The sequence below is a fragment of the Corvus kubaryi genome, unplaced genomic scaffold, assembly GCF_017639235.1.
Source record: "Corvus kubaryi isolate FWS band 111438036 unplaced genomic scaffold, C.kubaryi_AGA036_p1.0 37284, whole genome shotgun sequence".
In the NCBI taxonomy this organism is placed as follows: domain Eukaryota; kingdom Metazoa; phylum Chordata; class Aves; order Passeriformes; family Corvidae; genus Corvus; species Corvus kubaryi.
In genome coordinates, this window is record NW_024581088.1 from 4,118,761 (window position 1) to 4,144,520 (window position 25,760).

At 48.9% G+C, this 25,760-nt stretch overlaps 4 protein-coding genes across 5 annotated transcripts in view; 2 read left to right on the forward strand and 2 right to left on the reverse strand.

The window, feature by feature from the left end:
- Positions 1–2: 2 nt before the first annotated feature.
- On the forward strand, positions 3–4,275 carry LOC121663847 (complement C1q binding protein; the record flags this gene model as incomplete). Its single annotated transcript, XM_042026586.1, has 6 exons — positions 3–72; positions 691–841; positions 1,226–1,313; positions 1,935–2,030; positions 2,673–2,795; positions 3,854–4,275. Coding segments are annotated over 6 exons (678 nt in total), but the record flags the coding sequence as incomplete, so codon positions are not given.
- Positions 4,276–4,576: 301 nt separating this feature from the next.
- Positions 4,577–8,548, reverse strand: RPAIN (RPA interacting protein). 2 transcript variants are annotated; one of them, XM_042025966.1, is made up of 7 exons: positions 8,426–8,544; positions 7,797–7,976; positions 7,180–7,243; positions 6,576–6,690; positions 6,278–6,341; positions 6,039–6,173; positions 4,577–4,791 (listed from the first exon to the last, which is right to left on the reverse strand). In XM_042025966.1, the coding sequence occupies exons 1-7, from the start codon at positions 8,501–8,503 to the stop codon at positions 4,762–4,764; spliced, it is 666 nt and encodes a 221-aa protein (XP_041881900.1). In that variant the 5' UTR covers positions 8,504–8,544; the 3' UTR covers positions 4,577–4,761. The 2 variants fall into 2 exon arrangements, 1 of the variants encoding a protein (XP_041881900.1); XR_006015673.1 differs by lacking the exon at positions 4,577–4,791 and having other exon boundaries at positions 6,150–6,173; positions 6,587–6,690; positions 8,426–8,548.
- Positions 8,549–8,623: 75 nt separating this feature from the next.
- Positions 8,624–18,522, forward strand: NUP88 (nucleoporin 88). Its single transcript, XM_042025967.1, has 17 exons — positions 8,624–8,863; positions 9,417–9,586; positions 10,190–10,315; positions 10,531–10,617; positions 11,291–11,467; positions 12,445–12,628; positions 13,051–13,201; positions 13,819–13,917; positions 14,039–14,129; positions 14,471–14,572; positions 15,480–15,638; positions 16,087–16,212; positions 16,741–16,806; positions 17,043–17,123; positions 17,451–17,577; positions 17,942–18,060; positions 18,310–18,522. The coding sequence occupies exons 1-17, from the start codon at positions 8,630–8,632 to the stop codon at positions 18,371–18,373; spliced, it is 2,163 nt and encodes a 720-aa protein (XP_041881901.1). The 5' UTR covers positions 8,624–8,629; the 3' UTR covers positions 18,374–18,522.
- A 227-nt stretch (positions 18,523–18,749) lies between these two features.
- RABEP1 (rabaptin, RAB GTPase binding effector protein 1) overlaps positions 18,750–25,760 on the reverse strand; it is a 47,062-nt gene continuing 40,051 nt past the window's right edge. The window contains exons 16-18 of the mRNA XM_042025968.1: positions 25,502–25,600; positions 24,576–24,692; positions 18,750–22,619 (exon numbers count right to left, since the gene is read on the reverse strand). Of these exons, the coding sequence (XP_041881902.1) occupies positions 22,518–22,619; positions 24,576–24,692; positions 25,502–25,600 (318 nt within the window). The 3' untranslated portion in view covers positions 18,750–22,517. The remainder of the gene's footprint in view (positions 22,620–24,575; positions 24,693–25,501; positions 25,601–25,760) is intronic.

A 25,760-nucleotide genomic window follows, 5' to 3' on the forward strand; every position in this document is an offset into this window, starting at 1 on the left:
CGGCGCTGCTGCGGCCGCGGCGGGGCTCGGCCGGCCGCGTGTCCTGCGGGTGCGGCGGTCTGCACACCGAGGGTGAGCGGGGACCTGCGGGGAAGGAGCGGGGAGAGGGGACGGAGCGGGGCCGCCCTTGAGAGGGCGCGGGGCGGGCACGGGCGCTGCACCCCGCTCCGCCCTGGGAAGCACGTGGGGCGGGGGGCTTTCCCTACTCCCCTCTCTTTCCCTAACCCTCTCTTTCCCTAAGACAACTCCACCTTTCCCTAATCCCCGTTTTCCCTATACCACCTATTTCCCTAAATTCCGTCATCCCCTAAGCCCCTTTTCCTCTACACTCCCTTCTCTACCCCCTTTTTCACAACTCCCTTTTCCCCAAACCCCCTTTCCCTAACCCCCTTTTTTTCAAACCACCGTTTTCCCGAACCACCTTTTCCTACCCCTCCTTCCTTTAACCCCATCCCCCCTTTCCTTAACCTTCCGTTTTCTTACCTCACCTTTTCTTACTCTCCTCTTTTCTTACCCCCCTTTCCCTAACTATCCTTTTGTTGTTTTCCAACCTTCCTTTCACCAACACCCCTTTCCCTCCCCCCACCCCTTTCCCTGAACTTACCCCCCTTTCCTTACCTCCCCCTTTCCTTGATTCCTCCCCTCTCCCTCACCCTCCCCTTCCCTAACCCTGTTTTCTTTCCTTGCCAGGAGACAAAGCCTTTGCGCAGTTCTTGACAGATGAGATCAAGGAGGAGAAGAAGATCCAGAAGCACAAGTCCCTGCCCAAGGTGTCCGGGGGGTGGGAGCTGGAGGTCCATGGCACGGAGGCCAAGCTGGTGCGGAAGATCGCGGGGGAGAAGTAAGTGGGGTCTGGGAAGGGTCCCCAGCACCCGAGGGTGGGTGGGTCTCAGTGACCAGGCTTCTCCATGTGCTCATGCCCCAAACTACACGGGGCAGAGGCTCTTTATTTTACCACTTTGGGCCAAAGGCACTTTTTTCACTGCAGTTTGTTACTGTGTGTTGTGTTACAAAGTTTCACATGGTCTTCCTGCTTTAAAAATAACAGTTCAGTAAAAATTGAAGAAGTGAGAGAACTTGGAGGGAGCAGCTTCTCTCAGGTGTGTCTTTAACTGCAGCACCTGGTTTTGTTCACACTGTGAATTCTGAATGAGGGCTTAAAAGACGCATTTTGATGGGCATTTTTTGGCTGTGTTCAAACGAATTGTTTCTGTTTCTTCTGCAGGATAACGGTAACATTCAACATCAATAACAGCATTCCACCCTCGGCTGAAGAAGACACGCAGGAACAGCAGAAGCCTGATGAGCAGGAGGTAACTTAGCCTTAATGTGCGTTAATGTTGGTGACACAGAGGGAAGTTGGAATCTTGCCTTAGGGAAGCTGGAGCCTTGCTCTCAAGTGTTGGGGCTTTTTCTCACCTTTACTTGATATTTGGGAGCATTAAGTCACAAAATGCAGTTTTTCCAGGGCTGCCTGTCCCCTGGGTGTGACCTTCCTCTCTGCTGCAGAAAGGCAGAGCAGGGTGGGAGGGGTCTATGAGGAGAAATTAGAGGAATTCTGAGACTTTCTAGCACTTTCTAGTACCAAAAGGGGCTACAGGAGACTGGGAGAGGGAAACTTTGGACAAGGGAATGGAGTGACAGGTTAAGGGGGGATGGCTTTTAACTGACAGGGAGTGGGGCTGGATTGGATACTGGGAGAGATTGTTCCCTGTGAGGGTGGGGAGTCCCTGGCACAGGGTACCCGGAGCAGCTGTGGCTGCCCCATCTCTGGAAGCGTCCAAGACCAGGTTGGACGGGGCTTGGAGCAACCTGGGATAGAGGAAGGTGTCAGGGAATACCCAGTGCTGGATGGGCTGTGTTGCTGGGCTGTGCTGTGATTGCTTTGGCTGCTGTTCAGATTCCAGTGCTGATGCAACTGTTCTCTTATTTAGCCTGAACTTACATCAACTCCAAACTTTGTTGTGGAAGTAATAAAAGATGATACAAAACAGACCCTTGTGCTTGACTGCCATTACCCTGAAGATGAGGTGAGTATCACTGTGCCCCTGTTGGATTTAACTGCTCTTTGTAATCTCTTGCTTTTCTGAATCTGCACAATATCCAGTCTCCTCTTATTTCCTTCTTTTTCTTAATCACAAAAAAAAGGCTTTATGTTTGCAAGAACAGTGGGGAGGAAATGTTCCATGGCATTCCTCACATCCTGCCCTGGAATTTCTGATCAGCTGCTTATTGGGCTGTTTATAGAATTACAGTAGAGAAGTAGGGATTAAAAAAAGGAGGGGAGAAAATAAAATTGAGAGCTTTTGCTCACACTGAGTATTTGTGGTTTATTCTGTAAATGTTAAGAGATGTTTAACAGCCACTCCTGGCTGACAACAGTGAGGCAGACATGGGAAGACATATTTAGAAACACAGAGAAGAGGTTTTTTATATATTTGTAAAATTCAGGCTGCTGATTTACATCAGGTGCCTTCTGGCAGCACAACCCTGGAGGATTTCCTGTGTTCTGTGCATGTCCGTGCTTGTCAAGCACGTGTTGAGAGGGGAGAGGCACAGCTTGTCTGGCCTCGGGGCTTTTCCTGAGGTATTCCCAGCCTGGGGATGAGCTGGCTGAGTCTGCCCACTAATTGGAGCTAACTGCATGTCTTGCATCTGTTTTCCTGTCTCAGATTGGACATGAAGGAGAGGAAGAAAGTGATATTTTCACAATTCGGGAGGTCAGCTTCCAGCCCACGGGAGAAGCTGACTGGAAGGACACCAACTACACCCTCAACACGGATTCCCTTGACTGGGTAGGTGCTGCTAAAAGCCACAGACAGCACAGCTCACCTCACCTGGCTGTCCCTCTGCTCCTGGCTTGGGAATTAGACCTGTCTGGATGTCTGAGACAGCGCTTGCCCCTGCTCTGCCTCTGAGCTGGTGGTTCTGCTGCAGACCGAGGCTGTTTCCTGGTCCCAGGGTCGTGCAGTGTTGGTGGCATCACCAGGAATCAGGACAGACAGGTGGAACTTCTTCCTTTCCAGGTTTTGCAGGCTGATTTCCCAGCGGGGAATCGCACTCTGGAGATGCTTTGACACTTGTTAACCATCTTTTGATCTGTGTGTTTAACAATGTAGCTTATCAGATACCATGTGTAGATAAAGGCATCTGAGTGTGGTAGCTGATAAAATACATTGTGTCCTGGTTTTCCAGGTCTGTTACAGTTGTAACACTAAAAATAGGCACAAGAATCCCTGTTCTTCTCTTATATTTTCAATGCCAGGCTTTCAGAAGCTTCAGTTTTTAGTTTGAGGCTGTCATATGTTTAAAACTGAATGTAGGAGTAAGTCCTAGAGTGTATCCCCTTGAGAAGCATTCATGTTAAAATTGCTCAGTGTGCTGTAGAACATGCTACACTGATTATTCTTTTTTTCCTCTCCCTGTCCTAAGACAGGGAATTAATTAAAAATGTATATGAAAAGGAAAAAGCAAAGTTTGTGACTGTAACAGATTTAAGCCTTTCAAACAAACCTGTACATCAGATACCTTTCCAAAGTGTTTAACAGTTCACCCCTGGGTAGAGGGGATGGGCAGAGCTTGGCCTGTGTCATCCTTGACAGACTTCCCCTGGGGACTCCCACAGTCTGGGGATCATCTCCAGGGTGCAGCTCGTTTGTAGTGTTGGGTTTGGGTTTTTATGACCTGTTCCATGGTCCTTTCCATTCCCATGTTTCACCCAAGGTCAGGCCTGCCCGCCTGTGGGAGCTGGGCCTGATTTTCCTGTGAGGAAGTGCCAGTTGCCAGGGGCCATTTTAATGCACCCCCTATCCAGGTGTGTTCCACTAAGAAAGTTTTCTGTTCCTTGCTCCAGGCTCTCTACGATCACTTGATGGATTTCCTGGCTGACCGAGGAGTGGACAACACCTTTGCTGATGAGTTAATAGAGCTCAGCACTGCCCTGGAGCACCAGGAGTACATTAAATTCCTTGAAGACCTTAAAAGCTTTGTCAAATGTCAGTAGGTCAGGCTAGGAAACTTAGCTTCAAGTGTGGGTATTCCACAGTGCTGCTTCATCCAGCAATACCCAAATATATCTTCACAGTGGATACAGGGAGTAAGTAACTTGGAAGGTGGAGAATGGGAGAATGAGGATTCTCACTTGGATTTGGGATGTGTAGTGATGGCGCAGCCCCAATCAAGTTCTCTGACGCTACGAGCCAGAATTGCCTTGCCCTGCATGGGAGGTTTTGTACAATTAAGAATGAATGTGGAGAATAAAAACTGTTCAACATATCACTGAAAAGGGTGTTTTCTCTTCTTCCTGCTGTACCAGAGCTGCCATGAAAGTGAGGGCAGTGTTTGTGCCAGAGCTGCTCAGAGAGGCCTTGGGGTAGTGATGGTTGCTGATGGCAGAAGCACTTCTACTTAAACTGGTGCCTCCAATTGTTGCCTGAAGGCTTTATTTAAGTTTATTTAAGCTTATTTAGTTAGTTTATTTAAGGTTTAAGTTTATTTAAGCTCACAGAGAAAGCTGAAGTCTAGCATGAGTTGTGAGATCACTGATGCAGCATTAAAGACAACACCAAGGCCAAAATAAACTAAATATATTTATTTCAAAACATGTCCTGTGTGATTAAAAGTGCAGGTCAAGGCAATATTACTGCCTTTTGAAGTGTCTTTTTGACACAGCAGTTAGAAGTATGTACACAAGAGTCCTAGCAGCTCTGGGTGAAGTTTAGTCTTGAAGTCTTTCAGAAGTAAAGCAGCAGCTGAATCAACTTAGAGGAGAATCGTCCAGGAGTCACAGACCTTCACAAAAAAGTTGACCAGAGAAGCTGTGTTAATGTTAAAAGTTCAAAACTATTTGAACAGGAAAAACTCTTGATTAGGGAAAAAAATTCACAAAGGAGTTTTGTTGAGCACTGGTAGAGGCTGCCCAGGGCAGTGCTGGAGTCACCATCCCTGGAGGGATTTAAAAGACATGTAGATGTGGCACTTGGGGACATGGGTCAGCATGGCCTTGGCAGTGCTGGAGGAATGATTGGACTTGATCTTAGGGGTATTTTCCAACTTAAACAATTCCATGGCTCTATTTGAAATGCTCTGTCCTTAACGCTGTCCTCACACTGGTTTTACATAGCAAAGCAAGTACCAGCTCTAGCTTGAGCCAAAGGGCTGCTGTGTGTTCTCTGAGACACCTGCATGAAGCTTTTGAGGAGACTTGAACAGGTAATTTTTAAAACGTTTCTTCAAGAACCACTTATCTGAACAGATGGTGCACACAAGACTTAGAAGTTTGTGGGGTCTGCTGAGATAAGGAGAGTGCTTAACCTCCCAGCAGGACTCCCCTGGAAAGGGAGCCACTTTTCAGTTGTGGCGAGAAGAAGACAGACCCAGAATCTCTGGGAGACCCTATGCAGATCCTTTGTGACCCATTGGCCCTTACCCTCTGGCACCCACCCCCTGTATCCCTATAAAGCTGGCCCCCTGCCCCTGCGAGAGAGAGAGATGCTCGTCCCTGGCCTCCCCTTCGCTGGACCAATAAAGCTCCCTCGTGCAGAACAGCTCTATGGGCCTCTTGTCTCTCTCTCCCTGGTCTGGCCTGGAGGCTGCCCTGCAGAGCTGAGCTGGAATCACGAGCTGACAATCACTAAAGAGCTGACAGCCCCTGCACGGGCCCTCCAGCCAGCGGCTGAGGGAAGACACCGGGCCTCGGGAAGACGATTCCTTTCGGGACCATCTCTCCAGACCAGTCACAGCTTCCTCGGTCAGAGCTACTGACCCCTCACCAGCTGCCATAGAAGTTGTTGGCTGAAGTTAGGGCACTAAATTTGACAGGTCCTTGAAAGATTCCCTAATCCAGCAGTTAAAGGTGTGTACTTTGGAACTTCTCTTTTGTGGTTACTGGTGGTCAAAGGTAAAGCCATTTCCAAGGAATTTTTTGAAAAGACAGCCACACAAACCCTTGGGATCAATGGACTTGTGGTTTCTGCCCATGTAATTGAGACATGGATCTAAGCAGGGATCCTTTCCAGGAACCTGACATTTACACTCACCGGGCAGCTCATGAGCAGACTGGCTTCCTCCTCCATGCCAGTGGTGACAGTGAACTCAGGGTTGTGCAAGCACCTCTGACTGTGCTCTGTCAAGGTGCTTTCCAGAAGTGACTGAAGCTTCCCTTCTGTCATATCCTGGGAATAATTGATTAAAAGTCAGCTAAAGTTCCTGTCTGTAGCTTAAAGCTGCCTCTGCAGCAGCAGAGGTCCCACACACAACGTGCCACAGTGCAGCTTACCTGTGTGCTGATGTACAATCCACACTGGCAACAAACCAAGTGAGCCTTCACAGTCAGGTTATTCCTGGCAAGAGCAAACAATGAGCATCATGACACCCAGAACAAGGGTAGATTTTAGCAAAAAAAAAAAACCAACCCAAACCAGGAAAACCCAAACACCTCCCCCCATTAGATTTAGATCATTGTTCAGGCGCTTTTATTTTGTTGAAATGAATAGCAGCCTCTCTCCGCCCATTTCTAAGCCCAAACTGCTGCAGGGGAGTGGGGAATCTGATTCCAATGCCAAGGGCTTTCTTACTTCCTACATACTGGGCAGATGACCCTGTCAGTGGCATCCAGGCCGTCCAGCATGGCATTGAGACATTCCTCATCGAAGCGCAGGCTCCGCTCGTACTCCTCGATAACCGACTGCTCTGCAACAACACAGCACAGCAAAACTGCCTCAGGGAGTGCCTGGGCAGCACAGGCAAAGCTGCTGGGCAGATGCAGGCTGGGCTGGATACAAGTTTCTAAGAACTTTAATTCCTTTGAGTTAGATTTCTACACTTGGTGAAATCATTCCTGCCAATCCAGTTTTTCCTATGGCTCAGCTGGTCTCATATGGGTCTTTCTACTTTCCTATCAGCACTTTAGAAACATTCTGGATTGATTTATAAAGGTTCCTAGAGCTCACAGACATCTCAGTCCTGTTTCTCTGGCCTCTCTCAGAGACCTTAAAATGCCCCTTGAACTCTTAAAACTGTGAGAAGAGGTTTCAATACCTCAAAACTTCTAAGGAGGCTCTTCCCCTATATCACGTGGTTTGCTAGAAGCAAGGAGTGCAGCCTCAGCTATTCTGCATTACTAGGAAGTCAGAAATATTACATATCAAGTAAGAGTCAGAAAATGTGTAAAGGTCTTACCTTGCAAGATCAGTTCTTGCTGGATCTCTTCCAGCACTGCCAGCTCATCAGGGTCCTCCAGCATCTAAAAGGTGAATCAGTCAGTGATCCTCCCATTCCAGCCACTTTCTCACTTCCAGCACCTGACTGAGCTGTCACAGCAACATAAATTCACTGTTATTCTCCTGTCTAGTAAATCCTTGTATTTGCAAACCCATGCACTGTAGGAAGCAAGCTGTACTGTAATCACATGTGTAAAGCCAGCCAGAATGGATCCAAGCACAGCTTGTCCAAAAATTTGCTTTTTAAGGCATTCAGGTTTCATTCCAAGGCATTCAGGTTTCATTCCCATTCTCAGGAGAGGGAAGTGACAGACAGCTATAAAAAGCACAGATGAGCAAACCAACCCTTTGCTGTGATCCACAGGCTGTTTGTGGAGGAAATAAGGAAGTTACCCACTCATAGGCCCAAAGGCACTTTCACAGCTCAACACCCTGCCTGAGCTGTAGAACTGGGGCACCCTGCAGCTCTTGAGCTTTGTCAGCTCCAGCGAGAGGCTGAAGTCAGACCCGCAGGGAGCTGCATTTGATACCCCTGTATCACACACGTGGCGTTGATGCTGGGGACCCAGCACTGACCTGCTCCATGGGCTCCTCTCCGCGGAGGCCGGGCAGCCTATCCCGCAGCTCCTGCCATTCCTGCTCCATCACCTCCTGCACCAGCAGCGCGCCCGGGGCCGCCCCGCACGCCCCGTCCCCGGCCTGCCGGTACCGGTCCAGCAGCTTGGCCCGGCTGCTCCTCAGCCGCTCCATGCAGCGCTGGGGAGAGGGGAGAGCGTCAGCGCCGGCTCGGGGGGACACGGGGGGATGGCGGGGGACGCAGGGGGTGACACCGTGGAGGAGCTGTGACACCGACAATCCCTGAGAGGGACACGGGGGGTGACACCGCGGAGGAGCCGTGTCCCGGGGGGCCGAGACACCGGCAATCCCTGAGGGGGACACGGGGAGGGTGGGGTGCTGGGGGGAGGCCCCGGGGGGTGCGACACGGGGCAGGGGGCGGGAGGCGGTGAGGGCCGGCCATGTCCCGGAGAGGCTGCAGGGCAGCTGGATGACAATTTCTACCGGGGGCAACGCTGGCGGCTCGCAGAGGGAGTTCGGAACGCGTTCAGCCGCTCCAGCGGGACCAGTGCGGCCGGCCCCGGGAGACCGAACGGGGTCCAAAGGAGGAGGAAGCCCATGTCCCCCCTCCCAGCCCCCTCCCCGCTCACCCTGCGGTACATCTCCCTCCAGGGCGGCCCGCCCGGGCTCTTGTACCGCGCTCGGTGCCGCTGCACCGGCGCCTCCATCGCCCCGGGCCCGCAGCGCGCCGGAGCCGCGGGGCTCGCCGGGAAATGTAGTCCCATGCCCGCGGCGAGCGGCGGCGGCGATTGGCCGCGCGGGCGGTGACGTCAGGGCGGCGGCGGCGCGGGGCGATGGCGGCCGAGTGCGGCCCGGCGGAGCAGTGGCGCGCGGCGCTGCCGCAGCACACGCTGTTCGGCCGCCTCCGCGAGCGCGCGCCCGCCGCCTCCCGCCCGCCGCGGCTCCGCGACCTCCTGTGCGGGCTGGGCGCCGACCTGCTGCTCTGGGACGGGACCGCCGCCGCCCTGCTCGCCATCGGCCTGCGCCGCCTCGGCGGCACCGACCCCGCCGCGCTCGGCCGATACCAGGTGCGGCCCGCGCCGAGGGGCGGCGGGAGAGGGGTGTGGGAGGGGATCGTCAGAGGATGAGGGGCCGGCGGTGGGAATTGAGGGGAGGAGGGGCTGTGTAAGGGAATAGGGGTGAGGGGGTGTTTGGGGTATGAGGGGATAAGGGGTCGTGTAGGGAGGGGGCTGGGTGTGAGGGGCCGTGAGGAGAGGAGGGGGTGTGAGGGGCTGGGCGGACCGTGAGGGAAGAGGGGTGTGATGGGGCCGTGAGGGGATGAAGGGGCCGTGTGGAGAGGGCGGGGGGGATGTGAGGGGATGCGAGGTGTGAGGGGAGGAGAGCCGAGCCATGGTGGGCGCGGGGCTGAGGGGGTCTGCTCTCTGAAGGCCGCTGGGCGGTTCATTATCCCCCCAGCCCGCCCCGGGGGGGGGTCTTTCTCCAAGGAATCCACTGCTTTGTGCCATGGAGCCGGGTTGTGCCTCATTCCGTGCCGTGTAAATCACCATCCAGAATAAAGATGAGCTGTACTTCCGTGAGCGCTTTGAACAGCTTGTGCTTCCCTGTAACATCTGTTTTCAGACCCTTCTGTGCATAAACCCGCCCCTTTTCGAGGTGCACCAGACGCTGCTGAGCCCCGCCCAGCACCATGTGGCGCTCATTGGTACCAAGGGGCTCATGGTGCTGGAGCTGCCCAAACGCTGGGGCAAGAATTCCGAATTTGAAGGTGGGAAATCCACGGTGAACTGTAGGTGGGTGAGACCTCAGGTGGTTGATGACATCCTCGTCCTGCCACTCTTCCTCCACAGCCTCCCTTTCTTGGCGTTAGACAGATACAGAAGACACTGGTGGAAGGGACAGGTTGTATTTGGGTTGTGGGACAGTCACAAATGAAGTTATTTTGGCTCAAGTATTTGCTGATTATCAAGTGACCTTCCAAACTTGTTCCAATTGCTGAGAAGCAAGATGCTCCTCTAGTATTCTCTGGCCTTTCACAGAATCATGGAATGGTTTGGGTTGGAAGAGACCTTAAAGGCCAGCAAGTTCCAACCCCTGCCATGGACAGGGACACCTTCCATTAGACCAAGTTGCTCCAAGCTCTGTCCAACCTTGTCTTGGACACTTCCAGAGATGGGGCAGCTTCTCTGGTGTCTTTCAGCTGTGGCAGCTAAAAGCAGATGTCTGGGGGAAAATAGCAAAGGGTTCAAGTTAAAGCTGCCTCTCCAACTTTCAGAATAGTACAGATAAAGACTTTGAAACCTTTTCAGTGTCTCTAGCTTTTCTTGCCCCCACTTCCCTTTAGAAGTAGCTTGTGTGCTTCTGCTCACAGTGCAAGTTTCTGCTCTGTATTCCAGCACCATTCCTATTGCGGAACGGTTCTTCACCAGCTCGACATCCCTGACGTTAAAGCATGCAGCCTGGTACCCCTGCGACACCTTGGAGCCCCACATTGTGCTTTTGACATCAGATAACACCATAAGGTAAAACCCATTTTTGGATTATCTGAAGTGGATTTTTTTGTCATGCCCAGTCTTGATTTGTCACTGGATGTTTGCATCCTGCCATTCTTACCAGTTAGCAATAACAAACTAGGATGGGAGGAGTTTCAGGCTGAGAGCAGCTGATGTTCCTGCATCAGCAGGGAATGTGCAGCACTGCCAGCAGAATGAATGTGGCTGCTGTTTCTTTCCTCCAGGTTCTACAGTCTGAAGGTGCCTCAGACACCCATCAAAGTGATTGCGCTTTCGGACACCGAGGAGGAGACTCTTACAATCAAAAAAGGGTTGGTGTGGCTTCTTATATTTTGAAATGCTTTTGCAGAATAAGCTCAGTATTCTCAGTTGTGTTTTTAAGTAATAAGTGATAAATCTGCCTGAAAATCTGATTTGAATTCTTCAGTGCTAGCAATTCTTCATAGCACAGTACCTGCACTTTTCCTTTTCTCTCTCCTTCTCTTTCTTTCTCTCCCTTTCTCTTTCTCTCTCCTTTTTCTCTTTTCCTTTCCCTTTTTCCTTTCCTCTCTCTCTCCTCTCCCCCATCCCTCTAAAACAAAGTGGTGACAAACTGTACAGTCAAGTGTTTGTCAGAGCAGCAGTTTGAAAACACCCGTTGACTTTAAGATGGGCTTAAGGAGGGGGTTTTGAGTGAGGAATGTAGAAAATAGATCATCTTTTTATTTTCCTCTTGGCCTGGTTGGAAAGGAAAATCTTGCACCATGCAGTGATGTGCCTCCCAGGAAGGACCAGAACACCTCTTTTATCCTCTGAAGCTGTGGGGGCACTGCAGAACTGATGAGCCGGGAGAAGGATGTCACTTACACCCTTTCGTTGCTGGCAGTGGCACGTGGCACTGCTGGCCAGGGGTTTGGCAGGAGGTTGACAGCACATCCCTCAGGACCATGTTAAACATTGTGCTCTCAGTCCTTGCTGAGCCCAGCTCGTTGTGCCCTGTCCCAGGAGAGCCTACACCGCGTCCCTGGGGGAGACAGCCGTGGCCTTCGACTTCGGGCCTCAGGTGCCGGTGCCGAAGCACATCCTGGGCCAGCGCGGCAGCGAGGAGGTGCTGGGCTACCCCCTGTACATTCTGTATGAGAATGGAGAGACCTTCCTCACCTACATCAGCCTGCTCCAGAGGTAGGGTCTTACCCTCAGGGCTCACGGGGTGCTTGGGTGTTTGTACAGTGCTAGGGTGAGAGAGTCCTAGCTTGGCTGGGACTGTGAGGGATGCTGGGCTGAGTTATGTTGTACTGCAGCCTGTCCTGTCTCTGTGGCAGTGCTAATAGCCTGGAATCCAAAAGCAGTGTGTTGTCCTTTCTCATCCAGACATTATAGGTGCAGTTTCCACTGCTGAGAATCCACTATGCCACTATGCATTATTTACCATGAGAAATCTGATATGAAGACGTGGGGCTGTGAAAAGATCAGTGGGTCTAAGGCTGTTAAGTGTATTTTGTGGCCTTCAGTTCCCAGCACAGACATCCTTAGCTTTGGATGAGGCTCACTGAGCCAGGGGCATCTTAGGAGAAAGAATATTTGAAGAGCTTAGAGGGTTCACAGGCACGTTCTGCAGTGAAAAGTCAGGATGATTAATCGAGAATATAAACGTGATAGAAAAAGGTATTACTTTATAAAACTGAGAAGATGGTGCAAGACTTACAAGTTAGATGTTGTGTAGCTGAATATTAAACTGTGGTACTTGGGTTAGAAACAGCACTGTGTGCCTCTGCACTGAGCAGATCTGTCTGCAGGCAGTGAGATGGCCTCAGTCCATCTAAAGCTCTGCCCAGAGAAATGCCACAACACAAAATGTGAAGTGCAAGAAACCAGTTAAGTAATAATTATACTGAGCTTTCCTTGAGTACTTTGTGTTCATGTATGAAAATATTTCCTCATGAATTTTTGCAGTGTAGCTTTGGTTGCTTTCAAAGCATAAAATATAATAAAATGAGCTCCAATTTCCCCCTGAGATCTTCCCCTAGGAGCTGCAGTCAGACTCATAATCTGCAGCAGTCTAGTGGGACTCAGAACTCCAAGCCATGGGGTTGTTTGACAGCCATGGGAAGTCCCCTTTTGCAGAGCTGGTGCTGTGAGCACACCTGTGTTCCTTGCAGCGCTGGCAGCCTCGGGAAGCTGCTGGGCCCCCTGCCCATGCACCCGGCTGCCGAGGACAACTACGGCTACGACGCCTGCGCCGTGCTGTGCCTGCCCTGCGTTCCAAACATCCTGGTCATTGCCACCGAGTCGGGGATGCTCTATCACTGTGTGGTGCTGGATGGAGAAGAGGATGATGAGCAGGTACCTTGCCTTGGTTTGGTTTATTTTCTGTAGAATTTTTGTTTCTTTAATCCAAGTTCCTGGCTGCAAGCTGGCAGGGTGCCTGGAAGTGTGTGCCAGGTGCCAAAGCTGCATTCTTTTGGAATGAAGTAGTGAGTCTTCCTCCTTCTTCAGCTAGTCCCTGTGGCTCTCTGACACTTCTATTTTAAATCTCAGTCCTGTGTACCATGACAGTTGATCAGTTTTTAATCAAACTTACTATAATCTAATTTAAAGAGGATTTTCTAAGAAACTCTGGGTTTGATTTAATTTTTTTTAAGTAAATTTAAACTACATTCCTTGATAGTTAAAACCCTTGCCATGTAACTCTTTCTTGATGCTGTTCATGTTGGAACTCCTATTTAAATGATGTCTCACAGAAGAATTCACAATACTCTTTACAGTCAGAAAAGTCCTGGGACCCAAGATCCGATCTTATTCCTTCCCTGTATGTGTTTGAATGTGTTGAGCTGGAACTTGCACTCAAACTGGCAACAGGAGATGAAGAAGATCCTTTGGAGTCTGACTTCTCTTGCCCAATCAAGCTGCATCGAGGTAGGGTTGTTGTTCATCTTGTGGCTTTTAGGATCCAGCTATTTGCATGTTCTTGTTGGTGTCAGACAAACAGGGGGATTAGAGTAAGGATTTGCCAGATGCCCTCAATACAGCTGTGGAAGGAGCAAGCCTGGGAGGGGCTCCAGTGTTGGCTTGAGGGCAGATTACACAGGGTCATGCAGTGCTAGCCCCTGTCAGCTGAGGGTTATAAAGGAGAAGTTGCTGCATCTGTGCTGACCTGTGAGTGTGAGGGAGTGCTGTGGGGAGGGTGATCCTGATGGAAGAACCTGCTTATCCCATGGAATTGTGGGCAGGATGAAGTGTGCAGGTGTTGGGAACAAGCAGCTTGTCAGAATGCTGGTCTGCTAGTTTTAATAATCTGCCATTGAAAACTGATCTGATTGATACAGATGAGGAGTGATAGGAAGGGTTCAAAACAACTCACCAGTATTTTAGACTCTAACACATGTAGCTCTGTTTCTGGTACTTGCACTAAGATGTTAGAGCTGACTGGACAACTGGACACTAAGTTGATACACAGGATCAGCAGTGCAGGTGTGAAGGATGAGTTTTTCCCAGTTTAGTGCCAACTCTTAAATTTTCTGCTTCACTTTCAGATCCCAAATGTCCCTCTAGATACCACTGCACACACGAAGCTGGTGTCCACAGTGTGGGCTTGACATGGATCAATAAACTGCACAAATTCCTTGGCTCAGGTGAGTGAGGGAAGTGAGAAACAGCTGAACATCTGCCAGTAACAGGCTGGTGGATGCAGGTACTACTGAATCCCTCACCCTGCAAAGTGGATCTGATGCAGCTTGACACATCTCTCTGTAGATGAGGAAGACAAAGACAGTTTACAAGAGCTGGGAGCAGAACAGAAGTGCTTTGTTGAACATATTCTTTGTACAAAACCACTGCCGTGCAGGTAAAAAACCAAACCCTTTCTCAATTGCTTTCAAATCAGGAAGTTGCTATGGAAAATACTTATGATTTGTCATCTTGCTGCGTTCTTGCCATTAAAGTAATAAAGTAAACTCAAAAGAATTCAAATAATACAACTAAGCAATTTGTGTATGAGGATTCTTCATGCACAGTTAGGGTAGTAGCTTAAATTCTTGTGTTACTGTCTGAAAATCATCTGTCAGACCAGCAGGAATTTTCACTTGCATTTACCTGACCTTGGAGCACTTCCAAAAGAGTGAACGTGCACAGCTTCAGGAATAAAGAACTTTCCTGACTGGGTGCTTTTTGTGTTCTTCCCTTCAGGCAGCCTGCTCCAATTAGAGGATTTTGGATCGTTTCTGACGTCCTGGGGCCCACAATGATTTGCATCACCAACACCTATGAGTGCATTACAAGGCCTCTCTTGTACGGAGTTCTCAGCTGAAGTCCATGACTGCATGGAAAGGACCAAAACAGGATATTCCTATTTTTCAATTATTCTTTGATTGTTTCACCCCAGGCTTCTGCACCTCTTAGGACACACAGTGCAGTTTTGCTTTCTGAATGGCCCCTGGCTGAGCACTAAAGTGTTATTAGAGTAGTTACCTACTGCTGATAAGGTCTTTTTAGGGGATATAATTAATCACATCACTTTTAGTGAGTAGTAGGACAAAAAAAATGTTCTCGATGGTATTGTTGAGGTTTTACAGTGGTGTGAATATTCTTAATGGGCTACTGAGGTTATGTGTGCATGAAAGGGGAAAAAAGAAGTAGGATTTTAGTTTGTGCTTCCAGTTACTTTCTTTGTAGGTGGTGGCAAAGATACAGAGTGCTGTAAATCTGCATTTGCACAATGAAATAAATGCCTTGAGGGGAGAACACCATTTTCAGCTTATCTTGGGCAGGACACTAATGTAGGACAGGTACCACCAGCAGAGCCAGTGTTACCATCAGGTTCTCCTGCAGACCTTTTGTTTATTTCACTGTTTCCACACAGGTGGGCAGTGACCGGGCAGGGTGCTTGGTGAAGAAGGTCATGCTACTCTTGCAGTGCCTGCTTGCCTTGTTCTGGAACTTTTCTCTCCTTAAGCCAAAGGATATTGACGATTCTTGCTAGTTTGAGCCATGACCAAGCAGGTGTGGGGATGTGAGCTGTACCAACCCTGCTAGGGCTGGATTTACCACAAAACTGAAACAGCTCCTTTTAGAACCCCCTGCAGTAACACAGGAGTTCCCCAGTGGATGAGCTCCTCACCTTCAGTACCAGTTAAGCTCTGACCTGGTTTCAGTTTGCCTGGTCTGACTGTGTTCTCCCTGTGCTGTTGTGTGGCAGAAGCACTGTCCATCCTGCCTCCCCTCCCCTGCTGTGCACCAGAGAGGACAAGGACCTGACCGTGTCCCCCCTGCGCATCGTGGCCGAGTCGGAGCATTCCTTTGAGAAGCACATCCAGGGCATCCTGCAGCGCAGCTCTGCCAACCCCCTGCATCTCAAGTAAGCAAATGTGTCTTCCTGGGGCACCTGAAGTGGGAACACTTGGGAACAGTGGGTGTTCACCAGCTCCTGTTTGAACAGCACATTGCCATGGGCATGGCAGTGCTGGGGCACAGCTCCTGCCACTGACTGGGGCCTCTGTCCGTGTGGGAATGGCATCCAGTCCAGTGATGGTGCAGGCTGGGAGGGGATTGCCTGGCTCCAGCCTCCTGCTCAAAGCAGGGCTGCCTTCAGCTGATGAGCTGCTCATTACTTGGCCCATTGGGTTTGGAGTATCTTAAGTTGCCTTGGGATTTCCTCATATAAGAAAAATTATTTCTAGCAAAGGGATTCCATTGTAATCCCTCACTTTTGTAACAGCCCCCCCGAGCCCTTACCATAAACACTGGGAGTGGTTTAGCCTTTCAAAGGAACATGTTAGTAAGGTTGCAAAAATCTCTCTCTTAAGATCTGCAGATAAAGATGCTGCTCCTCCCCCTGAAGAATGCCTTCAGCTCCTCAGCAGAGCCACCCAGGTGTTCAGAGAGGAATATATACTGAAACAGGACCTGGCAAAAGAGGAAATTCAGCAAAGGTAATGCAAAACTCTCATAAAAATGTGTTAGCCAATGTCTGTGTGACACAGCAGCACTAAGTACTGAGCACTCACCCTCCTCTGTGGGGCTAATCCTGGTGAATGAGTAAACATACTAAATGTAAAACTAATAATGAATACCAGAACTTAAAACGCAGTTATCAGGCAAAGTAGGGGCGAGTGTAATACTTGGTCTCTGTAGTGGCTCATAGAGGAAGAAAAAAAAAAGGTAAACATAGACACATACATAAAATACTTTTCTCTTGGTGGTGTCTGCCTGCCTGGGCCTGTGGGTGGCAGGAAATCTGACCTCAGCACTAATCCTGACAGAGGAGAATTGCCTTAAGTCTCTGCTGCTTCAAATCATAGTCAGTTATTTACAGTTAGGACAAAATGGGAGTTTTTTCTCACCACTGCCCCCTGTTCAGTGTCTTTAGCTCTTCCCACTCCCAGCATTTTCTGTGTGGTGTAAATCCTGATTCACCTGGTTGCAAGTGGTTTGATATTTTTTGTATGTGTTTACTTCAGAGTGAAGTTGCTGTGGGGGCAGAAAAAGAAACAGCTGGAGGATCTGAATTACTGTCGAGAGGAGAGGTGAGTGGAACCTGTCTCCTTTTCCAAGTCAAAGCTCAGGAATGATGCACCTGTGGTGGCTGGGACAAGACCCTGTATGAAACAGGTGACACATGAAGGCATTCCCAGCCCTAATGAAGCCTGGAGGTTCGCTCCCTCCTCCAGCTGGCTTCTCCAGCTTCCTTGTCCTATGTCCACACCCTGGCCTGTCCCGTGTGTAAATCTGAAGTAGGGAACTGTTCCTCCCTTGCCTTAAGGAAAAGTCTGCGGGAAATGGCCGAGCGCTTGGCTGACAAGTATGAGGAAGCCAAAGAGAAGCAGGAAGACATCATGAACAGGTGAGTGCACATGGGGGCTCCGTTTCACCTCACTCCACATGATGTTGAACAAAGTTTGCAGGTGTGGTAGAACAGAGTGGGCAGAAGCTGCTGCACTGGTTTGTTCCAAGACTGGGATTCTGAAAGTCCCTGTGCTGAGGCTTGGTGTGATTTGTCTGCAGGCCCAGCCTGAGCCAGCCCCGTGCTCAGAATGCCACCTGAGACCAGCTGGAAGGGGAAAGTGAAGCCCCTGGGACTTGGGAAGCATGGCCAAAGCACCAGGCTGCAGGTGTTTGAGCAGAGCTGGCTACCAGGGAAGTTAACTCAGAGACATTTCTTGCTTTCAAGGATGAAGAAAGTCCTTCGGAGTTTCCACTCTCAGCTTCCTGTTCTATCTGACACTGAAAAGGATATGAAGAAGGAACTGCAGACAATCCATGACCAGCTGCAGCACCTGAGCAATGCTATCAGACAGGTGAGAGGAGGAATGACCTGGGAGGTTGCTGACAGCTCTTTGCTCAGTGCTGGCAGACAAGTCCTGCCAACAATGTGATGCTGTACTTGTGTTCATCAGCAACGATGTACTAAAGGGGCTTTGGGCTCTTGCTGATAACACAGAGAGAACATTTGCACACACTGTAAGCCCTCAGAGAGCTTCCCAATCCTCAGCCTGGCAGGGACATTCTTCTCTTTGTGGGAAGTGCAAAAGCAGGCAGATTTGAACCCAAAAAGAACCGATTAATTGCAGTACAACACAGCAGTCTGTAATTAACAAGCTTTCACTGTGACAGGCAGGACCAGCACTGACTGGGGCCTTCTTTTTTCTCCTCAACTCCCAGGTGAAAATGAAAAAGGAATACCAACAGAAGCAGATGGAGAAGGGGCGAAGCCCCCGCAAGCCCAGCATCAGCCTCAGTGCCTACCAGAGCAAGTGCATCCAAGCTGTCCTGAGAGAGGAGTAAGTGCAGGCTGGGCTGCTCCTGCAGAGCTCGGGCCCTGGCACTCACATTCAGTTCAGGTGTCTCAGGTGCTGCTTGAGCCGTGAGCAGGTGGGGCTGAGGCAGTGCCTGGGGAGAGGGGCTGAAGCACAGGATCTGCAGCTCTTGACAGCAGCACTTTAAGCTGCCATCTGAAGTGTTTCCCTTCCTGCTCAGTTCTGCACTGATGGGACCTGCAGCCTTCTGACTTGGGTTATTTTTTCTTGAAGGGGAGAACACATCCGGGAGATGGTGAAACAGATCAACGACATCAGGAGCCACGTGAACTTCTGAGTGTCCCTGGGGAGGACCCTGCAGCGAGAGGCTGGATGAGCTTTACCTGTTCCTGGTCTTCCCCCTTGTATATTTACCATTTGTATGTTGAACAAAACACCTTTTACTTATTTTGTAAAGAATTGTGAAATAAAATACTTTTGATAAGACTCCTCAAGTGCTGTGGTTTTCGCTTTTCTCAGGGGAAGGGGATGTGCTGCAGGTGTTTTATATTCAGGGTGTTAGAGGGTAAATGCTTGCAGCTGCCCCAGGAGTGGGGATTGCTGCTCCCTGGGGTGATCCTGGGATAGTCTCCCACCCTTGCTCCATCAGGGGTTCCCTGGGGGGAGGTCTGTGGCAGGGGGCAGAGGAGAAAGACCAGAGCAGGGCACGCACACACTTCAGCAGCTTTTTTTAATTTGGAACACTTTCTCCATAAAGGACACACCTTCAGTACAGTTAACAAATGGTTACACTGGAATCCTGGAGACAGCAGAATTCTACACCCACGATTGCACAGGACACCAATGGCTTGGCTCACTGGAATGCAGTATTGACTTCCAAACACTGTTTGCCTTTTGCAAAAGATGGCTCTGGAGTCCCCCTTGACATTTCAAGGCCAATTCAGTCTCTGCTGTAGACAGACTCTAGTGGACAATAAATAATTGTTGTCCCTCCCCCTTCCCCTTAGAAAAGGCGCCGTGGTGAAGCTCAGAGGGGCAGGAGTTCCTGCACTGCTAAAACGTGGCACAGCAGGGGGGCCGGGGGGCGCTGCTGGGAGGGAGCGGGTACCAGACATGCTGCAGGAACACTTTGTACAGGTTAGGACTATACAGGTACAGCAATGCAGACAGAGCCTCCACCAACAGCTCAGCCCCTGAGTCACAGCTGAGCAGGTGACACCACCTGAGCCAGGAGAACCCACCCCGGCCCCAGCCATGCTCCACAACACCCAGAACTGGAAGGAAGAGCATTTGTTTTCTCATGTTCATGAGCAGTAACACCATCATCCATCATCCAGTGAGTATCTACACCAAGAGCTTTTCCTACACTTCATTTACAGTCTTTTAAATTTGCTCTGCAAATTTGGCACACACTGTCTTATTTTGCTTTTAAAGGCCCCTTGAAGTCTGAGTTCAGCAGAAGCTCAGTTGCTGCTGCTGAAGCTTTGCTGTCCTTCCCCATGAGGGAGAGCAGTTCAGAGGGAGCACATCTCCCACCACTTCTGTGAACATCCAGGGTTCCAATTTCAAACTGAATTGTTTAAAAGTCTGACATTAGAGCAGTTGGTGAAAAAGGTGACCCGTGTTCCAACACTTAAATGGTCACAGCTGGTACTGAGACAGGAGCACAGGTGGAACAGGGTGGTGAAAAGGAAAATAACCATGCAAGAACTGCCTGCCCATCCTCCCCAAACCAAAGGAAGTTCCTTCCAGGACTGGTGCAGTGCCTGGTTGACAAACAAGGAAAAGCCAACAGTGCACACCCCCCAGGCCTGCAGATCTGCATTTGGGAACAGCTCCATGGGTGCTGGGGCTATGAAGGAGCCCAAACCACTTGCCCCGCTCGCCTCCTTCCTGCAGCCATGACCTCACCCTGACACCACCACACCTGGGGAAAGCTGTGCCAATGAGCCATAAAAACACACCCAGGGAAAGCCACCCAGCCCTGGACTGCCTGAAACCCTCTGACCCAGCCACAGCCAGGAGTGTTCAGAGCAGACAGGGCTGCTGAGAACAGGCCAGACACAGGGACCAGTAAGGGATGCTGCAAGGGCAGGAACAGCCCTTCCCCTGCTCTCTTGCACTTGGACCAGCCAGAAACACAACCAAAAAATATTTTACTGTGAAAGACTTCAAGGTGCAGTTCCTCAAGTGCTCAGCTTGCTGAAGAGGGTACAGGATGTGCTGTAGTTTTGCCATACAAGAGGCTCCCTTACACCTCCTGCACAGGTGAAGTAGTCACCAGTTACAGTAACTCTGTAACCAGTTACACATTTGGCTTTGGGAAGGGAGGGTGGGAACAGAGAAAAACACTTTCCTTTCTGCTCTGTAGCTCCTACTAAAGGCCTGTAGTTTTGTCTCCAAAGTTTACCCAACCACTGGAAAACTGAATGAAAAACGTCTGGTCCTGGATTTATCCATCAGGACTCAGCTGCTGTCACCACAGTTCAGCAAATAGTGAGAAAGGTTAAAAAATCCCTAATCTGGTAATAGCCAAAAACTGAAGGCCCAAGCCACACTTCAATGTCACCTTTATGCAAAAGTACCATCTTTAGACACGAGAGCTCTGCCATCTGTTAGTCTAGTCATTACTAAGGTGAGAAAAATTACTTTTGGGTGTCAGGATTACAAAGGGAATTAATTGCTAGGATGAATAAAATGCTTTAATTCTTGTAATGAGTGGCAAGGAATTGAGCTTGTATGATGCTTTTTTGGCTGTTTTTAAGGCATTCCTCTTCAAAACCACTGGTTCTGACTTTATGTCAGCAGCAGGATATACACTGCTAAAAATAGGATCTAAGCACTTTAAAATATATCATGTGCATTGCAGTTTGGAGAATTTTCTGTCACTTTTGAAGGTGATGAAGAAAAGCAGATCTCTGGCCAAGTATGTGAAGAAAAAACAGCAAGGAATGGAGGAAAAACTAAGAAGTTTTGGACAGTGGGATCTGCTCCTTCAGCCTCCTTTTAACTGAGTTGTAAGTTCAAGAATTGGGTCTGTACCATCAGGATCATCAACACCTGCAACTGTTCAGGAATCCATCCAGCTGCGTGCACGGAATTCCAGCAGTGGAGGAGGAGGAGAAGGAGGAGGAGGAGGAGGAATGCTCATCTTACCCCTGGACATTTATAGAACAAGAAACCCAAACCTGACAACTGAGTGATCACAAGAATTTCCTGCCTCTGCTGCCACATTGCTCAGTGTAATTGAACTGTCTGGGAGCAGAACCAGGGGGCAGCCCAGGAGCCACCTCAGAGCAGTGCCAGGACACCAAAGAGCTGCACTGTCCCCTCCAAGCTGCAGCAGCACAATCCTGCAGCTCCTGCACGTCTGTGCCCTGGCTGGGAGCGGTTCCCTGTTTCCTGACACGAGGCTGACCCAGCAGAGGGGTCGGGCCCACAGCTTCATTCTGCCCTCAACACCTTCCCCAGAGAGAGCTCCTGCCTTCACACCTGGGGTCACCCCCAGAGCAGAGCACACCTGCACCACCTCAGGCCAATGCTCAGACATGCACACGACTTTTACCAGCTTTTTTCTGTTTGGGTTTTTTGTTTGTTTGCTTGGTTTTGGTTTTTTTTTTTTCCCACAGAGAAGGGATTCCAGGCACTGCTCAGCTTTAGAGATGAGAAACAACCAGTTGTAGTCCATATTCTAAATTACATTTGTGAAAAGAGATTACAAAACAGTGCATTTCTTGTGCTTTTCTTTCAGTATCTGAATTCAACAGAAAAATGGCAAGGAGCTAAATTCTCAGTACAGTTTTCTTTTTTTTTTTGGATTAGCATTTCTCCGTTCAGGAGATACACAGCTCACTCATATCCACATTTCAGCAGCATTCAGATTCTTCACAGAGCCAATGGTTTTAAAAAAAAAAGTACTGAGTTATGAAATAAGATCAATATCCAGTGTCCTGCTAATAAAGTCATATTTTAATATAAAATATTCATACAGCATACTCTACACCTCATTCTCTCTGCTAGCTGAATACTGTTACTGACTATTCGAACAGAAAAACTTCAACCACTTTGCTCTTCAACATTTTGGAGGGACAATACAGTTTCCAGCAGCTACTTTGATCACAGTAGTGGGGGAAAGGACAGAGGGAAAGACAGGGGTATATGTTCCAAAACTCTATATTAGGTTACGAAGTCGGCTGAAAGAGGGAAGTTTTTCAGAATGTAAGGACTGATCCCACTCAGTGGAACACGAAACACTGCACTCATTAGTGTTTCCATTAGAAAGTTCTCCTTCCTACACTACAAGTCACCCTTGTGCTCTCTTCCTGCCCAGTACGAAACCTTTTTCCCCCTCTAGAAACAAAACTTAAGTCATTGCTCCCCTCTGTTGTCTTCTGCTCTCTCGGTTAGAGTTAAATAATAATTAATGTTGCTATAAAGATGAGTTAAAAACCCCAGACGCAGCCTCGGAGCCCATCAGGGTGTCATGTTTCAGGGAGCTGATTAATGTCCGTCAGTTTTGTGTCGTTCAGGATTGCACGGATTCTCTCCAGGGAATCTGCCTGCCGGATCCGCTCCAGCTGCACCTGCAGGGAACCAACAGAGGCACCGCAGTCAGCAAAGGCTGCAAGAGCTCACACCCAGACCCAAAGGGAGCCTCCGAGGGATCAAACATCACCAGGGGCTGAAGAAATGCAAGGGGTGAGGGAGCACAAGCTTAATCTGGGCCCAAGAATGGGAGGAAGGAAGACAAGAGGCAGGTGTGATTTTACAATAAAGCCCCACTCCCTGCAGGGCTCCAGCCATCACCATCACTCTGTGTTTTGTCTCATGTCCAGTCACTGACTGGAGATGTGCAAAGTAAACCTTCCCAGGAAGAATGTAAAGGAGCAGCCCAAAATGTGCCTTGGAGCCTCTCAAGATCGCATCCGAAATACTCTTGGAGCAACCATCCCATTTCCAAGCTCACTTCTTGCTTTGCTGATAACCCAGTTTAAAGTATTTTTTAAATGCTGAAAAAGGGCCCATCAGAACTGTGGTGAAATCAATGCAAAGAGAGCACAATTGATTTCTTTATCACACTCAAATTTTCACATTCTTTGCAATAGGATCTGGGCTTTCAGTTATAAATTCCCAGCTACCATTTAAGTGGTTTTTAGCCCTTCCTCTGAAATGCTCATAACTAATTTGGCCAGTGGACCCCTCACACAAGGGGTACCTGTCCAGGCTCTCACTGACAAGGCCAGGGAAGGGAATAACCCCACCAAGAAACCACAATCCTCCTTTGATGGTCATCTCACACTGCACAGTGCACATGGCACAAACCACTGCTTACACTGGAACACAACCTGATGTGCAATAACTGCTTAGGGCAGAAAGAAAACACAAAACACGGAGCTACAATTCTTACTGAGCTCATACTGAAGGTTTACTAAACTACCTGCAAGCTGTGGAAGAGTCCACCACACATCTTCAAAGTGGTGGCCATGTTTCCTCTAAGAGCTGCATAAACCAGTGCCTGCAGGACTTTCAAAAACAGAGCAGATGATGACTAACACGAAGCAACTTCCCCAGACAGGACAACTCAACAGTCTCCTTTGTCCTACCAACCCCTCTAGACACAGACAGAGCCACAGAGCACAGATCTCTATTATCCATCCAGCTAAACTGTGTCCAGTGAACAAACCTCCCACATTCTGGGGTTAATTTTCCAAGTAAACCTGAATGCCTGACTCAGAAAATGTGTAGTTTGAATTCTGCTGGGTGTCACTGAGCAGCCTGGCCAAAGACTCCAAGGAGATGGGGGGCTGAAATTCAGCACCTGCTCTGTGAGCAAAGTTGGAACATAAATGGGGTGCAAACCCTGGGAACACAGACCCTGAACGTGAGCCCAGTCCAGCCTGGCCTCCCAAGCACAGACAGTCCCTCTGAGCACAAACCACAGCAGCAGAGAACAGCCTGACAAACCAGAACCAGCCTCAGGGACGCCCCTGACAAAACCCCTCCCTTCAGCCACCTCTTGGTGTCTCACATCAACCACAGTTCCACTTGGTGAAGGAAATACAAGGATAACAACAGTGACAATAACAAGAACAAGACTGTTGGGATGTATAAACAGAAAGCAGGAACTGTTAACCTGAAGAACCATTTCATATATTCACATCAAACAGTACCAGTGCCTTACTCTGTCCTCAAATATTTGCACTTGAATGATTTGCTATGAAAGTATCACATTGGAAACATCAGGAGATGGACAAGGAAAAACACAGGTCTGGAAGAGCCATCATTTATGGCTCTACACAGTTTCTTTTAGTACAAAAACTGAAAATTGGCTGGAACCCAGTAATCAGAATACAATCCCAATAGCTTTAATAATAATATCATATCAGGAGTACCTGATCAGTTTATTACACTAACAAATTCTAAAATAGATCATAAATACCAACATAAGGAAATTTACAACTGCCATTTCTTACTTTACACAGCTGTGTAGAAATAATGAAACTAAAGTAGCCCCTCACACATTGATTGGACTCTCTTACCTGAAGTGTCTGAGAAAGCTTTACAAAGTCTCTCTGCACTTGCTCACTGACATCTAACTCAGTCTGCAACCGCTGAGCTTTGTTCTTCTCTTCAAACACCAGCTGCTCAAGGTTGGCCTGAGGAGGAAAAGATTCTTTAGGCTTGAACTGAATGAAAATCAGCAGCTTGTATAAACTGATTAAAGGGTGATACCAGAGCAAAGCAGCACAGTATCCGCAGGGTCTTGGCAACAAACTACACCAGTCTTTCCACAACTCAGTTTTCCAAAGTGCAAAATCAGGGGCTAATACCCATTAACAGGTGTCAATAGACTGGTTAAAGCATGAAAAAGCCCAAAGTCTTTTAACAGAACCATGACCTGGGATCTCAAAATACAAAGGCAGAGTTCTGAGTTTTAGTGAAGTAAGTTCATGGTAAGGGCAGTAATTTGCTGCTGGAAGTGTAACTGTCTTGCCATCCTGAGCTTTAGTCAGAAAAGCATTTGGGGAAAGGGCATAAAAAACCAAAACCACAACAAGAGAGGGCAGAGAACAAGTGCTTAGACCATGATTAATTCACTTGAGTGCTGAAGCAGAGCCCCTTCCTACAGCAACCACAAGAAAACACTGCTTCAAAAGCATCAAAGCATTCAGCCCAAGGTTTGGTTACCACGCTCTCAGCAGGCAGGAATGTTCCTGAGGCCTCACTTGGGAGGGCAATCCAAGGGATATTCAAGTCAGCAGCGATTCAGACCCACCACTTTACAAGTCCCAGTGAAAACAGGGGTGAGGATTTAAACCACATCCACAGGAGATTATTTCCCTGCCAGTTTCTTACTCACATTCAAAAGCTTCTTTTTTTCATTCTTAGGTAGTGCCACATTCTCTGACACAGCTGCTCATCACAAAAGATGCAGATACACTTCACATCCAGACATCATAGCTACCTTTGCTGCAGTCTCCTTCTTCAGCTGTTCTTCTAGAGTGTTCTTTGCCTCCTGCAAACTCTCCAGCTGCTGCAGGTTTTCCTGCGAAGAACTTTCCAACTGTATAATAACATAAAAAAATATTAACTGCACTTCCTAACATTTCCATCTCCCACGGTCCCTCCATAAGGAAGTCTAAGTATCTTTCTGGGACTCAGAAACACACCCAAATAATCTCTTTCAGGGGCAGAGAAAACACCTGAAAAACATCTCTTTCTCT